Source organism: Culicoides brevitarsis, chromosome 1 (assembly GCF_036172545.1).
Source record: "Culicoides brevitarsis isolate CSIRO-B50_1 chromosome 1, AGI_CSIRO_Cbre_v1, whole genome shotgun sequence".
Lineage (NCBI taxonomy): Eukaryota > Metazoa > Arthropoda > Insecta > Diptera > Ceratopogonidae > Culicoides > Culicoides brevitarsis.
Genome location: NC_087085.1, coordinates 42,543,548 through 42,561,231, shown reverse-complemented (window position 1 = coordinate 42,561,231; position 17,684 = coordinate 42,543,548). Strand labels below are relative to the sequence as shown.

The 17,684-nt window shown below is 24.8% G+C and overlaps 1 protein-coding gene across 1 annotated transcript; it reads right to left on the bottom strand.

Annotated features, from left to right (window-relative positions):
- Positions 1 to 850: 850 nt before the first annotated feature.
- On the bottom strand, positions 851 to 10,469 carry LOC134837869 (cilia- and flagella-associated protein 44). The gene is given in 10 exon segments (XM_063853261.1): positions 851 to 1,882; positions 2,498 to 2,920; positions 2,980 to 3,317; positions 4,162 to 5,357; positions 5,576 to 5,683; positions 6,006 to 6,635; positions 7,540 to 7,852; positions 7,855 to 8,931; positions 9,666 to 10,237; positions 10,300 to 10,469. Coding segments are annotated over 10 exon segments (5,859 nt in total).
- Positions 10,470 to 17,684: the final 7,215 nt, after the last annotated feature.

Sequence of the window (17,684 nt, the reverse complement as noted above, 5' to 3'; positions counted from 1 at the left end):
ATTTAAATTAAATTAAATAAATAAAAACTTTCATGAATAATTTTAAATAAAAAAATTTATAAATAATTTTTATTAAGTAAATAATTTTTTTTTAAATAAATAAATTTTCAAGAAATAATTTTTTTTTTTTGGTAAACATTCAGAATTATTTTCATAAATCCTTTTTTTTATTTTTTATAAATACTTTTTTTTAATTTTATTCAATAATATTTTTTTTAAATCTTAATTTTTAAAATTTTAATAAAAATTTAAAGAAATATTATTTTTTAGATTATTTTATAATCTTACAGACTTTCAATTTTTTTTTAAATTATCTGGATTTCCTCATTTTTTAAACATTTTTTTTATGAATTTTCTTGACCTTATTTTTAAATTTTTTCTTAATTATTTAAAAAAAAATCTATTTTTTTTTTAAAGAAAACTTAAAATTTGAAAAAAAAAATAATTAAGTTAAAATTATTATTAAAAAATTATTAATTTGACAAAAAAAGACATTAATTTTTAATAAAATTTATTTTTTTTTTAATTTTTTGTAAAAAATAAATTTATAAAAATGGAAAAACGTGCACTTAAAATAATGTAGAACATGTGTCATACAAAATACGATAAATAGAGTGTGATAGGATTATTTGCTGCATATTTATATGGCAAAACTGACAACAAGCATCAAGCGACAATAAATTTCCCCCAACATTGATGTGAATTGAAACATATTGCCCGAATGATGTTGTTTTCCGAAGAAAATCTTGATTAACAACGGATTTTATTGTTTATGCATCAAAATACTTGTCTGCATCTGCAACAAATATCAAAAATTCATGTGTCTTAAATCAGCTCACGTTCTCTCCGCTCACTTTTGCTGCACATGATAAATAATTTTATCGATGAGATTTTTGATGAAATCCTGATCGAAATCGTCCAAATAATTTTCGACAGCGTATTTTGCCACATCTTGCACCATTTGCCGCACATTCAACGAGCTCACATTGAATTTCTTTCCACGAATTTCCTCCGCCACTTGTTTCAGGCGTTCGTCGTCGCGCACATCGTGCAACCGCAACGTCACAATAAGCTGCTTGCAGATTTCCGTGAGCAAATTCTGCGAATATTTCGGATCGTTTTTCGTCATGTCGCCGAGGGCATTTGCGATAATTTCCTTTACAACGTCTGCCGGCTCCATGTCGTACTCATCGGGGAAATTTCCGACAATGTTCTCAATTAACTCGGCAATGTCCTTCTTGCGGATCTGCTTCAGCACATCTTCCGGGAAAAATTGTTGAAAATTCTCAATTATGTCGGGAAGGAGTTTTTCCGTGTGTGACGGAGGGAAATTTGCCGCAATGTTCGTCAAATAACGCGAAAGAGTGCAAATTAACGTTTGAACGACGCGACTTTCGAATTTCGCGGGAACAGTTTTCATCAAGAAAAGTTTAATAACGCGCGAAATTTCCTTAAAAAGTTCCATATTTGGAGTGCTTGCCTTTGAACTGTCGCCACGGGACTCGACGATGTTCGTATAAACCGAATCTTCGAAGATGCGTTGATGGAATGTTGGAGCGGGAGCTGCTACCGAATGATAATTTGCTTGTTCTGTGCTTTGAGAGGCAGAGGGTTTGGTACATTTGTAACTCAAACCGTGAATTTCCTTCTGCAAAAGTTCAATTTGCTCTTTTTGATGTTTGGAGATGGCGCGGAGCTTTAAAACGTCGCGTTTGTAGTCGTGATGCTCCTTGGATTTGGATTTTTCTTCTTGTTTTCGTTGTTGAACGAGAAGATGGTTCAAGTAATTTTTCTCTTCTTGAAGAACTGTGAGGATATTTAGCTTTTCTGTGCCTTCTTGGATGACTTTTGTGAGCTCTTCTTCTTTTGATGCAAGAACTTTCTACAAAAAAAAAATATTTAGAAAATTATTCGTAAATTAAAAATTTTAATTAAATTTCATTTTTTAATGATTTTATGTGGTTTTTACAATTTTTTAATTATTTGAATAATTATTATTGCATTTTATAATTAAAAAAAATTATAAAAATTAATTTGACATAAAATAAAAAAAAATTAATTTTTATATTTTCAAAAATATTTTTTGGTTTTAAAAAATTAAATAAAAAAATAATAGGTATAGAATATTTTTTTAAGTTAAAAATTTTTTATACAAATTTTTGAGCAAAAAATAATTTTAATTATTTATTTAAATTTTATTAATTAGGTACTTTTTATTATTTTAAAATAATTAATTTATTTTTATTAATTTTTAAATATTTTTTTTTATTTAAATCTTTAATTTTTTTAAAAGATAATTTTCTATTAATTTTTTTATTATTATTTTTTTTTTTGAAATAAGAAAATTTTTTTTAAAATTTAAAAAAAAAAAATTTGAATATTATCGAGTTTTTCTACTTTTTTCAATAAAAAATATTAAAATTTTTACATAAAAAATACAATTTCGGTAAAATTTAATTTAAAAAAATAAAAATTTTATTTAAAAGAAAAATCGTACCTTAACTTCTGCAATTTTTCGAGAATATTCTTGCTTCACATCTTCCTTATTGGTGCTCATTTCAAACACAAATCTTCTCAAAATCGCCTCTTCCAATTCATCCAAATCAATAATTCTCCCAAATTTCTTCATCATCGCTGAATTAATTTCCTCTTTTAGCTCCAAAATTCGCTGCTCCATAAATTTAATGTCAGCTTTCATGCGACTCAAGTGCACAACATTCACGCGATGTTTCCTTTTAACTTCCAACGTCTCCAAAGCCAACTCTCCAATTCGCGCGTACAATTTCGTAACATTCGCATTACTGAACAAAAGTGTGTCTTGAATATTTCCCAATTCGTTCGCATCTTTAAAAAATTGCATTTGATCCATTTTTAGAACAACCACAGTTTCAATGTCGTTTAACATTTTTTGCTTATCTCGCTAAAAATTTAAAAAAAATCAAAAAATTTTAGAAAAAAAATTAAATTTAAATTTGTTACCCGAAAAATTTGAATATCCTGACGAACTTTAACCAATTCGTCTTTCAACTCCAATTGGCGAACCATGAATTTCTCAATTTCTTGATTAGCTTTGATGATTTTTGCGTCGTTTTCGATGAGAGATCCTTGCAGGTAGTGATATTGAACGCGTGAATCGTGTGCCAAACGATACAATTCCTTGTTACAATCGTCGGGACATTCGTGCTCGTCTAACGAACTGAAATCAATTTTAATTAGTGGTTTTTGGTTTTCGCTGTTTTCTTCGTCGTTTTCATTTTCGTCCTCGTCTTCGCCTGAACTTTGGTATAAATCGCTTAAAGTTGCGTCGGAATCAGTTTCTATAAGAAAAATAAAGGATTTTAAGTTAATTAATTTTTTAAGGCAGAATTTAAAAAAAAGTAAAAAAAATACATATATTGAAAAATATTAAATTATTTTTTTTTTATTTTTTGAACCAATTTAAAATTTTCATTTAAAAATTTAAAATTAAAGAAAAATAAAATTAAAAAAAAAAATAATTTTTTACAAATAATTAATAAATTTTAATAAAATTATTAAATAAAAAAATTATTTTAAATTTAAATTTTTTATTTAAAAAAAAATCGTTTATTTGAATTAATTTTATGATATAAAAAAATAATTAAAATTATTTGTAAAATTAAAAAAAAAAAATTCAAATATTTTAAAATAAAAAAAATACATAAGAAAATTTTTTAAAATAGAAGTTCAAATTATTTTTATTTTTAAAATTTTTAGTTTTTTTTTTAATTTTTTTTTTATTATTTTTAAAATATTTTTTTAAATAGTTAATTAATTAATATAATTTTAATTTATTATTTTCAATATTTAAAAAAAATTAAAAATTTTAAATTAAAAATTTCATATTTAAAAAAAATTTAATTAATTAATTGTGAAATGATAAAATTTTGATAAAATTTTAATTTATTATTTTCAATATAAAAAAAAATGCATAAGAAAGGTTTGTAAAAAAATAAAAATTAATTTAAAAAAAAATTGAAAATTGTAATAGTTTAAAAGAAAAGAATAAAATATTTCATAATAATTATTAAATAAATTAATTAAACTTCAATGAGAAGCTCAAAAATTTTTTTTTTAAATTTTAATAAAAATAAAAAAAAAATTCTATATTTTCCAAAATTAATTTTTGTGAAAAAAACTTACCATAAACAGCATCTTCATCCAAATTCCGTTCAATGGGAATACGAGGCGGTCGATATTTCTTATAAAAAATCTTCCTAAAATACTTCCAATAAGGATTACTGCGACATTTTTCGATAAATCTCGCTTCAACGTCATTTTGTTGCTCCTCAACTTCCGAAATTTTCGCTTTGTACGTGTCAATATCATTTTTCTCCTTAATAACTTGCATATGAATTTGATTTTGTTCGAAAATAATTTGCTCCATGCGATCAATTAACTTCTCCTCGAGCTGCTCAAAATCCTTCAAAACCCACAATTCCTGATTCAAAGTCAATAAATACTGCTCGAGGAATTTCGCATCGACATCTACTTGCAACCGTTCTTCGTACATGTCTTGAAGTTTGGCATCAAAGGCTTTGACGCGTTGATCAATTTGATGCAAAATCCTGTCTTGCTCGTACAATCGAGTTTTTAGGCGAAATTGGATGAGATCTGCTTCGACACGTGTCAAAGTGAGGGGATCTTGCAAAGAAGTCTTGCCCAAAATCTCTCTTTGTACATTCGAAAAGCAATTAAAATCCGTTTCCGGCGGTTTTGGATGATAAATTAAATCCTGTTCTCGCAATTCGGGCTTCAAGTACATTTGAATGTCGAAATTTCGTTCAGGATATTCCAAATTTTGATCGATTTTCACGACAATTTCCGCATGTTTTTGCATTTTCGGGTCCAATTCTTTGTGAATCTCGTTCAATTCCTGCTTTTTCGCCTCCACAAAATTCAAAACTTCCAATTTTTCGTCTCGCAAGGCGAAAACTTTTTCATTGTAAGCTCGTCGGATGTCATAAATTTCCTTTCGTGCCTTCAAAAGTTCCTTAAATTTCTTCAGAGTTGTGTCGCGGATCTCTTCTGGTGCATCGTAACACGGATCAAGCTTCAATTTGAAGTCGCCAATTGTTCTTTCAGCTTCAGCAATTTTTGCGTCGTCTTCGGGATCATTTACGTTCGGATCTGGCTTGATGGCGTTAATGTCATTCCATTCTTTTTTGCGAATTGCTTCTTTTGCTTTGCGATCGCGGTATTTACGGAGCAAACGACGACATTTGGTCTCGAGACGGAGTTCGATGTCGGATTCTGTGAGGCCTTGGAGAAAAGATTCGAGTTGCTCGCCTTGAAGTTCTTCCGCAATTTCGACTTTTTCTTCCGAGGAAACTACCATTCTGAAAAATTTTGGAGAAAAATGTTAAAAAATGCTTTAAAAAATGTTTTTGGTGCAAAATAAAAAAAAAAATCACACGTGAGAATTTTTTATGAAAAATGTCATAAATACCCTTCTTCGATCAATTTTTCAGTCTCCTCCATGAGACTGAGATGCGAGCAAGGAAAAAATTTTAATAAAAAATGTCATTTTAAGACATTTTGAAAATAAAAATCTTACCGCTTTCGTTCAAAATCTTTTAAAATTCGTTCTTCCAAATCTCGTACGGAGTCAAAATACTCTTGACTTAATTTGTGGATGCGAAATGACTCGACAGCAGCATTTTTTCTAAAAATTTTAAAATTAAAAAAATCAAATTTAAATTAATTTTGTTTAAATTTTTAAACTAAAAATTAAATTGAAAAAAAAAAATTTTTTAACAAAAAAAAAATTAAAAAAAATAAATTTTTAAACAAAAAATTAAATTAAAAAAAATAAATTTTTAAACAAAAAATTAAATTTAAAAAAAAATAAATATCTAAACAAAAAATTAAATTTTTAAACAAAAAAATAAATTTTTAAACAAAAAATTAAATTTCTAAACAAAAAAAAATAAATTTTTAAACAAACAAATTTTTTTCTGAATTTTTATGTCAAAAAATTCGCTTACCTGATGCCCAAAACCTTAATTGGAAAACTATCCAAAGGCTCCAAAAAATATTTCACTAATTTTTCTCCCCCAAGTCGTGCTTTTTCAACGTCAAACTCCTTCTTCCGCTTCACCAAATCCATTTCCTCATCAAAACGCTTCTGCAAATTCGCCGTTATCCTCGGATCCAATTCAAACACGTCATACGGTAATTGTTGCGATTCTGGAAGTGCTTTATTCCGTTTCATTAAATTCTCAAATTCTTCTTTGCAGCTTGCGATTACTTTCAGGACGTCTTTTCTTCGATTCAAGGCGATTTCCATTCGTCGATCGTGATCTGCTTTCTGTTTGTCCTCCTCGAGACTCAAAAAGCAAATGTCAGTGATGTCTTCGACAGATTTTTCGAGTTTTTCGGCGGGAATTCGTTCGGGAGGAACAATTGAAGGAGTGTCAGAATTCCATTTGTATGAAAAAAGATTTCCATCTGCACCGCCTGTGAAAAGGATTTTCTTGTCGTACGAGAAATTCATTGCCAAGATGTGCTGTTCGTGCATATTTAGGATCCAAAAGTCGCTTAAATCCGTGAAATCTTCTTTTAAGCGGTTGATGCGTAAGGAACCGTCGCCCATGCCGAGGATTAGGTATGAGTCGCTGTAAACAAAAAAAATTATAATAAAATAATTTTTTTTTTTTTGAATAATTTAATAATTCGATTAATTTTTTGATAAATTCAAATTTAAAATATTTGTTGATTAATTATTTAAAAATTTAATTTTATTTATTTTTTTTTTTTAATTTTAATAATTATTATTTTATTTTTATAATTTTAAAATTTTAAATATTTAATTTTTCTTAAAGTTTTTGTTTAACTTGAAAAAAAAATTTAAAAAAAATTAAAATAAATTTATAAAATTAATCTGAATGAAAAAAAACTTTAAAAATTAATAGAATTTCTTAATTTATATTTTCATTATTATTTAATCAAATTTAAAATAATTTATAGAAAAATAATAATTAAAATAAAAATTTATTTAAAATTATTTTTTAATTTTTTAATAATTTCAAAATTTTCTAATTGCTTTTTTAAGTTTTTGTATTTTGTTAATTTTTATATTTTTTATATTGATTTAATTATTTTTTTAAATTTTTTTTTCATTATTTTTTTATTTTTAAAATAAAAAAAAACAACAAAAAATTAATAAAAAAAAATTTAAAAAAATAAAAAAAATAATTTTTTAATAATTTCAGTTCAAATTAATTTTTAAGTTTTTAACAAAATTTTTATGAATATTTTATTTTTTTTAACTAATTTTATATTTTTTAACTTTTTTTATAAAAAAATAAAATAATTTAATTCGTTAATTTATTAATAAATTTGAATTAATAATTGAGAAATTTCTTAAATTAACCAAAAATACCCTTTTTTAATTAAATTTATTTTTTAATAGTTTTTTTAATTTTAAGTTTTATATTTTTTTTTATTTTTAATATATTTATTTTTCAGACAAAACGTCTTAAAATTTTAAATGAAAAAAATGTAAAAAAAAATACTTACAAATAAATATAACAATTAATTTCCGTATCTTCCGCCATAGGAATTACCGTACACGTAACAGGACCTTCTGTATCAAAATCATATTCGTAAATGTATCCCGCATCATAACCTCCCATCGACAACCAAATTGTCCCATTCGAAGTATATTGCGCCCATAACACTGGATTTGGCGTTTTTGGAACATGAACAGGTCCCAACTCCTCTTCCGGATCAGAATCCTCAAGGTAAGCTTCCTCATTTATCTGCGCTCCCGGATTTCTCTTCAAAATTTGATCCAATTTCTTCTGTTTTTTCCTCCTTTTTCGCAATTTCTCTCCTCAATTTGTTTCAAAAGTATTTCTCGCCTCATCTGACCTTTGGTTGAAACGAATTTCAAGACTCTCGTCTCAACGGATGTCAAACGATACGAAATATCCGTATAAGATTTCGGTTCTTCAGGCAATTCTGCTTCAAGAACTTCGCCTTCTTTGCATCCAACTAAAATCGTGGCATCCATATCGGGTTTCCAGTTGATGCAACTGACAGCGGAGGGAGTTTCAACGAGTCCTATGGGTTTCAAGACGACAAAAGGCTTCTCACGGGATATTTCATGAATGAAAATTAAGTTATCATCACCGCCCGACACTAAAATTGTTTGATTTTCATTGATGGAAAGTTTACGAATCGGTTCTGAATGCGATTTTAGCACTTGAATCAGTTGCACAGGTTCTTCAATTGCCTCGTCTTCCGTCAAATCGACCGTAATGACACGAATAACGCCATCATCGAATGCCAAAACGAGCACAATTCCGGTCGGATCGATTGTCACAGGCAACCAAATGACGTCGTTGCCCTGCGAGATGAACTGATGCTTGAAAATTAATTTCTTCGTTGCATAATTGTACATGAAAAGTCTCCCATCTCTGCCGAAAGTCACCAAATGTTCGGAAGTTGGGCTCGTTGCAATCGTAAAAATGGGTCCCGAATGACAAAACATCAGCTGTTTCGGCGGTTCATCTTTCCGATCGGGACTAATGTCATATTGCCAAATCCCGCCGTTGCCATCTTGCAAGTGATATTTTTGTCCTTCGATGCGTTCCATGGCAAGAAGTTCGCTTGTGTAGTTCGCGTCGCCGATGAAATATTCGTAAATCGGTTCAATTTCGACAAAACGATTGTTTTCGGGGGGATCTGCGAGATCGACAGTCTCCCAAAACCAGATGCGGATGTAACCATCAGTGCCGATTGTGACAATTTCGCCTTCGCGTGCGAAAATTTTCGTTATATTTCCGCTGTGACAACGACGACGTCCTTTGCGACACACTTCGAGCGTTATTAAGCCGTGTTCCCATACGAGAATGTTTCCCCATTCAGCGCCAGCTAATACTTTTTCGTCGGGCATCGGGAAAACTCCTAAAATGTAAGTAAATTTTGAATTAATTTTGATATAAATTAAAAATAAATAAACAAATTAATGAAAAATTTGAAAAAAAGGAAAAATTATAATTAAAATAAATAAATTTTTATTTAAAATTTTATTTTTTTAATTTAATAAATTTTTCAAAAATTAAAAAAAAATTTTTTTTTCATAAATTAGTAATTAAATTTTTAATTAAAAATAATAATTATCTAAATTAATTAATTAAATTAAATTTGATATAAATTATTTTAAATTAATTTTTTGTTTTTTTTTAATTATTTTTTTTTTATATTCTTAAATTAATTTTTTAATCTTAATTTTTTTTATTAATTAAATAATTTTAATTTTTTTTTATTTTGCTTTTTTTAATTTTTTTTAAATAATTATTATTAAAATTAATTAATTTATTTATTTTCCTTTCACATTTTAAATGTGAAAGTTAATCAAATTAATTGTCGTGTTATTCAAATTTTTTACATTAAATTCCAAATTAGATTTTTTAGACCTTTAATTAAATTTTTAAATTATTTTCAAAATAATAATAATTTAATTTAATTTTTAATTTTTTTATTTATTTATTTATTTAGTTTTTTTTTTTTTTTTTTTTTTTTTTGTATAAAAAATAGCCTTTGAACCAATTTTTTAATTAAATATTTAACAAAATTTTCTTTTTTTTACAGATTTGAGTAAAAATTCCATAAAATCATCAAATAATCAAAATTCTTACCTGTAATATCTGAAATTTCAGTCTTTCCAAAACGTCCCGTATCTCCTTGCAACTTCAATCCCGTGAAAGTATGCGCCATTTTCCAAAATTTTATATGACCAACGCCGCAAGTTGTCATCTGACCCGGAACTGAGAGCGAAAATGCCACTGTAAACACCGTATTATGATAAGATTTGACATTCAAAACCACATGAGACTCCTTCCAATCCCAAATTGTCAATGTATAATCCGGATCGCCGCCTTGCGACACGAGCAACTTCCCATCTGGACTGTAATCGAGACAAGAATACGTTTTTGTCGTGCCTTTTCTCAAAATAGCGACAACTTCCATGCTCGGATAGGAATAAATAAAAATCGGGGGATTTTTCCCATTTTCCGCAACTGTTAAAAGAGGCTCGACGGGATTCTTTTTAATTGCGCCAAAGCCTCCGCCGAGTGCGGAACGTCTCGTTGTACTCGTGCTTGTGGTTGTGTTGAAAAAATGCAACAAATTTCCCGAAGCGAAGACAATGACGTCACTTTCCATCACAACCAAATTGTGACTTTTCTTGCAATCGAAGGAGAAAGAATGTCTGAAACGAAAAAAAAAATAAATTTTTTAAAGAAAATCACAATTTTATGGGGAAATTTTTACATAAATTCAACAATATCCGTCGGCACGGTAGAATCTTTGCTGAGTTTTGCCTTGGAAAAAATTGCACTCTCGCTAAATGATAATTCCTCCTCTTCGTGCGCTGCATCGCTGCCAACATCTTCACTATCATTATCTGATTCGCGGAACGACATTGTTTCACGCAAAGACATTTTTTCTTTTTTATTCTCTTTTTTTTACAAAATTAATCAAGTCGATAAATTGTTAACACAAAAAAAGTGACGCTGTTATTTTGTGTTCCCTTGGATAAGGAAGCCGTGCAATGTCAAGGAGACAACGTAACAAACACCTGTTGCTGCGTCATTGTCGTCGTTGTTGTCGTCACACACGATAAATAAATAAAATGAAACTTGAATTAGCAAAAAAAAATTTAGTATGAATTTACAAAAATATATTTTATTAAAATTAAATAAAATTAAAAAAAAATTAATTAAATTAAATAAATTTTTTTTTTAATTTTTTATTATTTTATTTTATTTATTTAAATTAAAAATATTTTAATTCAATTATTTATTTTTTTTTTTCTTTAAACTTATTTTATTTTTTTTTTTAATAAAATAATTTTTTTTTTTTTTTTGATAAATTATAATTTTTTTTATTAATTAATTTATTATTATTTTAATTAAAAATAATTATTTTTTTTTCTTTGATTTTTTTTTTTTTTTTTTTATTATGATTAAATTTAATTTTTTATTAATTAATTTTTATTAATTAGTTTTGAAAAATTTTATAAAAAAATTAAAAATAATTATTTTTTTAAAATTTATTAAAAAAAAAATTAAAAACAATATAGCACATAAAAAACACAAAAACTCACCATTTTACTTCCCTTAGCAACGCATTTAATGCACGCTCCTCTAAATTACTTCAAACATATTTTTAATTAAGCAACCAACCAACCTAAAACTGAACGCCTAAAAAGTTGCATGGCAATAAATTTTCTGCCTTAAAATTTTTCGTAAAAGACTCAACCAAGCCATAAATATTGGCCAGAGCTGCTTTTTAAGTACAAAGTAAAGGCAACACACGCGTTTTTAATGTTCTTCTCTCTCACAGCAAGTGAGCGAGCAGCAACAGCAGCTTTTAATGGAAAAGTAGGTTTCTCCTCAATGCACTTTTGTCTGCTGCTCCAACTGCTGCTAAACTTGATTCATTTATCAGAGAGATAATAAAATGAATTTAGTGCACTTTTTGTGCCGTTATAGAGAAAAAAAGAAGAAAGAGGTTAAGAAACGAATAAAGCACTTTTTTTGGTGTCGTTACGCGAAATTCGTGCCCATCCATTTATGAGAATGACTTTTTTTTGAACGCAATATTTAAAATAAATCACAGAAAAACTTTCGTTTTTACAGCTTTACAACAATTTTGAAAAAAAATAAATATTTTGCACGTTTCAATGTCTTTTAAAAAAAAAATTAAAAAAAAATATTTTTAAAATTTAAAAAATATCAAAGAATTTACTAATTTAAATTTTAAATTTATAAATAAAATAAAAAAAATTAATAATATCTAAAATAATTATTAATTAATAAATTTTAAGTATTTATTTGGGTATTTAATTTTTTATACAATTTTGAAATTAATTTAATTTAATTTAAATTAAATTTAAAAATAAATTTGAAAATTATTTCACAAATTCACAAATTTGACTATTTTAAAAAATTCTAAATTAATTAAATTTAAAAAAAAATAAAAAATACGAAAAAATATTGAATTAAAATTTCTTTTAATAATAAATAATAAAAAATTGAAATTAAAAAAAATAATTTAAAAATAATTATATAGTTTGAAAGAAAGAAATAAAAATAATTTTACCATTTTAAAAATTATAAAAATAAAAAATAATTTCAATATTTTTTTTTTTATTTTTTTTTAATTTTTTAAAATATAAAATTCATAAAAATAAAAAATAAAAAAAAAAATTGTCAATAAAAACTTTAAAATTTATTTAATTTCATTAAATTTTTAATAATTTATTTTTTTTTAGTAATTTTTTTTTATTTTTTTTGGGTAATAAACCTCTTTTAGTTAATTACACGACAACTTTCATAATTTTGACACAAGATGCCAATAAAAACCACCGAACGAGATAAAGCAGCGACAGACAACGTCTCCTTTTGCGAAACGAAAAGATTAAAAATGAAGAATATTTAACAGCATGACGTAAGAAACGCCGTCCGAAACGTGTTTCGGAAAGCAATTGTACGATTAGAATTTTTTTTGAAATATGCGAAAATCTCCCTCACACGTTTTTCTAATGCCACACGGGGATATGCGAGTGAAGCGAACTGTTCAAGCGAGAAGAAAAATTATATTTTTATAACTTATGGTTCTGGATTAAGAATCACATCCTCACCGATATTTTGCAATAACTTTTTATTTTTTACAATTTTTCTTGTGAAAAGACGAGATTCTTCATGCCTCGCAGACATTCTCGGGCAAAACGTGTGTGAGGCACGAAAAAAAAGGGAAGAGAGGAAATAAAAATATAATTTCCTTTCATTCTTCTATTCAAACAATTTTTTAATATTGTACGAAGCAAGCCTTGGAACAATATTATTTTTTATTTATGGGGTAAAAATATTTTCAACAATAATTTATTTTCCATATTTTTTTTCGTCAATAATTTATTTTCCATAATTTTCTTAAACAATTATTTATTTACCATATTTTTTTTTAGAAAATTATTTATTTTCCATAATATTTTCGAATGAAAAATTATTTATTGCAATATATTGCAAAATATTGTCCATATTCAAATTCAAAATAATAAAGTCTTTATTATAAAGATTTGATATATTTTTTGGAAAATTATATTTTTTTAATTTTTACTCACGCATTTATTTAGAAATTTGACAAATTTAAAACATTTCTGGCAAATTTTTAGAAAATATTTGAAAAATATATGTGAAAGTGATTGAAAATTCAGTCAAATTTGCAGATTGACAAAACAAAATATTTTTTCCATAATTGCCCCATAATTTTTCTCGACAATTATTTATTTTCCATAATTTTCCTCAACAATTATTTATTTTCCATAATTTTTTCTAACAATAATTTAATTATGGCCATATATGGCAATAAATAGTATTGAACAATATTATTGTTCCAAGGCTTGGTACGAAGTCGTTTCGCATTTTTTCACATTTCTAAACTCACATCACTCTTTCTACGAAGTTTTTTATTATTTTTCTTTTTTTTTTTTAGTTGCATCGCACGTCATGCGTCAATTCTTATGGCTTTTATTGTACCGCATTTCATTCAACCAATTCTGATGGAAATTTCATTACATTTTTCCACATTTACTTCGAGTCAGGCAACTTCTTCGTCGGTTCTTGCGAAAGTAAGGCAGTAGGAACTCGACCGACAACTACGACGAAGGATAGATGTCTGATTGACGTGTTGCTCGTAATTGTTTAGCTTAGCACCTACTTCTCCTCTCTGTCGTTTGTGGATGAATTTCTGGTTAGTTGCCGTGTGTGTGTGTGTGCGTTGATTGTGGCGACAGCAAGCAATCAATTGATGCGGTAAATGAGTGGTTAGGAGGTATGCGTGTTGATCTGCGGTGAAAATGGTGATAATTGGATTGAGGAAACGAATTTTCGAGAAGGTTTCAAGTTTTAACAAAGTTTCTGTTGCGTGTGAGAAATATTTCGCAGAATGCCAATCAATTAAAGGTTACGATTTTTTCACTTTTTTAGTTGAAAAATCGAAAATTTTTAATTTTTTTCTGTTTAAAACTTTAATTTAATAAAAATAAATGATAAAAAAAATATTTTTTAATAAAATAATAATTTTAATAAAAATAAAAAAAAATAAAATAAAAAAAATTAATAATTTTTTAATTTCCAAAGATTTTTTTATTTTTAAAAATTTTAAATTTTTAAAAAGATTTTTTAATTTAAATAAATTAGTTTTTAGTTAAAAAATTAAACTAAGTAAATTCAATAAAATTAAAAAAATATTTTAGAAAAAAATAATTAATTTATTAATTTAAAATTTATTTTTATATATTTTTTATTTTAACAAATAAAAATTTAAAATATTTGATTAAATCAATTTTTTTTAAATTGAAAACCAAATTAAATTGAAAATAAAAAATTTAATATAAAAAAAATAAAATTTATTTAAAATATTTTTTATTTTTGATATTAAGACTATATTTTTAAAAATTTTTTTTTAAATTAAAATAAAAAAAAATAAAATTAAAATAAAAAATAATAATAAAAAATTTATTTTAAATAAATAAAAAGAATTAAAATTTTATTATTTTTTTTAAATTAATTTTTTTTTTAATTATCTTATTGAACTTCATAAATTTTAATTCTGTTCTGTATTAAAAAAATTGTTAAAAAAAAATTCAATATAAAAAATAAAATTTATAAAGAACAATTAAATTATTAATTTAATATATAAAATAATTTTAAAACCAATAAAAAAAATTAAATAATTTTTTTTTTTAATTTAACAATTTATTTTAATTAAACTAAATTTAAAGTTTTTATAATTTTTTTATTATTTTATTTTTAAATTAAACAATTTTTATTTATAAAATTACCTAAAAATTACTTTAATTTAATTTTTATTTAAATTAATTTTATCTTTTCTTCAGTTAAGAAAACTTTCTTGTTTGTTTTTCCTCCTTTCAACCAAACTTTGGATAAAAAACCTTTCTCGTATTTCCATTTGCCGCCTTCTTATCCTCAACCTAACGCAACACAAAATCATCAAGAACAACAACGCTGCAAAGACAAAAAAAATACGAAACGAAATTGAAAATAATTTATCTTGATAAAAGAAAAATAGAAGATTAAAGCATTTTTTGTGCCTTTCAATTCGCGGCGCGATACATTTATTCATGCAAATGCAAAAAACGACGTCGGCGTTATCTTATCACCATAATCTTCATTAAATTGGGTTAACATTCTCTATCGCGCGCGAAAAAAAAAATAGAGCACTAAATGGAATAAATTTATCCAGCAATCAGGTTAAAATAATTTGCATGCAAACGTCGCCGTCGCCACGGACAAATCTAATAAAAATAATGAATAATTGATTTCAAATGGAGAGATTTTAGGTTAAACAGAAAAAAAGGAAAAAAAGACGTGCGACAAAGTAGGCAAATTAAGTGTCATTCAACTTCTAATAAATTAAATTGCTACTTGTTTGAGCAGTGATCTCCTTTTCTTTTTTAAGAATAAATTATCGAAGCAGGCAAAACGTATCAAATTACGGCGGCGCGTGGAAGACGAAGAAGCAATCACGGAATTAGTTTGTGCGGAAGAGGCAATTAATGATGTCTAAGAGCGTTAAGTGTGCTTAATTAGAGATGCATTACAGGCTTCCGGTGACACAGACAGCGTCTATTAGGTGAAGTAATTATGTTTTTTGTTTATTTTTCTTCTAATTAGGGGATTGAATTTGAATTTAAATGAAAAATTTTATTGAAAAATGGAAAATTTTTTAATTAAAGATTTTTAAATTTATTTATTTATTAATTTATTTTAATAAAAAAATCAAGAATTAATTTTTTTGATTATTTATATTAATCTTAATTTTATTAAAATTAATTTTTATATTTTTAATATTTTTAAAACTAATTAATTATTTTTTAATTTTAAATATTTTTAATTAAATTAACATACTAAAAAAAAAAAGTTCGAAAATTTTCAAAAAAAAAAAAATTCAGATAAATAAGTAATTTTTAAAAACTATTTTTTTTTTAAATTTTTTAATTTTTATTAATTATTTATTTATTATTTAATTATTTTATTTATTTTAATTATTTATTTTAATTTAATTAATTTTTTGTTTAATTTTTAAAATAAATTAATTATTTTTATTAAATTAGGTAATATACTTAAAAAAATTTTATTCCGAAAATTTTTATTTAAAAAAAAAATATTTTAAATTAGGTAATAATTAATTTTTACAAACAAATTTTAAAAGTCAATTTTAAAAAAAAAGACAAATCCTTCAAAAATCACAAATTCGAAATTTTTTAAAAATTATTTAATTTTTTTAATTATTTTTTTTATTTTATAAGTTATTTATTTTTTTTATTTATTTTTTATTTTAAAAAATATAAAAAAAATATATTCTTGAAAATTTTAATAAATATCAACTCAATCGAAGTTAAAAGAGAAAAAAATACCTTCAATAATTAAAAAAGAAATTTAATCTTTTTTTATTTTTTTACTCAGCTAATTAATTTTTTCATCCCTTCGTTAATTATTATTTATTATATTAGGAGAAGAACAGAGATCGCCTGAACAGCATCGTGCGCATTCATTTTGCAACAGACTGAACAGACCGAGTTGAAAATTAAAATACATTGTGAGATAATTCAAAGCAATAATAAATTAATTAACGGGAATATTGCAAAAGATAAACTAATTATCGGACAAGTTATGATTTCTATGGAAATTCATGCAAATGACGTTAATTTTTATTATTGAAATTTTTAATTATAATTTTTTTTTTTTTTTTGCAGAGATAAAAGAGAATTCTGTTCCGGTGCGCGTTGACACGAAAAAAAAAATCAGCGACACGTTTGAATAAAATATATCTGTGCCATTACGACTCTATCAAATTTTCAATTATTTATCACAAATCCATCATTTGTTACCGGAAATAATGCGCGCTCATAAATAAAGCGACAGCGAAAAAAAAAGAGAAAGAAATCACAACAATAAATCTTAATACGCTGTGTGCGTGTCTCTGTTTGTCTTTTTTATTTCCTTTTTTGTCACTTTAGTCACTTTATTCTAAACTAAAATCCTCGCCATAAAAAAATGTGCAAATAAAATCCATTATCTGCCTGAATAACAATGAGAAAAGTCGTTCGACTCTTTACTGCATTTCAGAAAAAAAATTTTTTTTTCAGTTTTGGTTTCTGTCTGTTTTTTTTTTCATTAAAGTTTATATTTTTTTTAAATTTTAAAATTATATAAAATGAGTTTTTTTTAAATTAATTTTTATTTAAATTAATATAATTTTCATTAAAAACTAATTAAAAACAAAAAAAGAAAAAGATTAAAAAAATAATTTATATTTTTTTTTGTCTTTTTTTAATTTTTTTTTAAATTATGAAAAAATGAAATTTTAAGATTTTCCAATATTTTAAGTATTTCAAATAATTTTTAAATCATATTTTTCAAAAAAATTCAAAAATTTTATAAAATACGAATTTTTATAAAATTATTTGAATTTTAATAATATTTTTAATATTAATTTTATAAGTTATTAAATAATATTAATTTACAAATTAACAGTAAAAGAAATTTTTTTTTTTACTTTATCATTTTATGAACATTTTTTTTAATTCTAAAAAAATAATTTTTAAGATTTTTCTAAATATTTTTTTT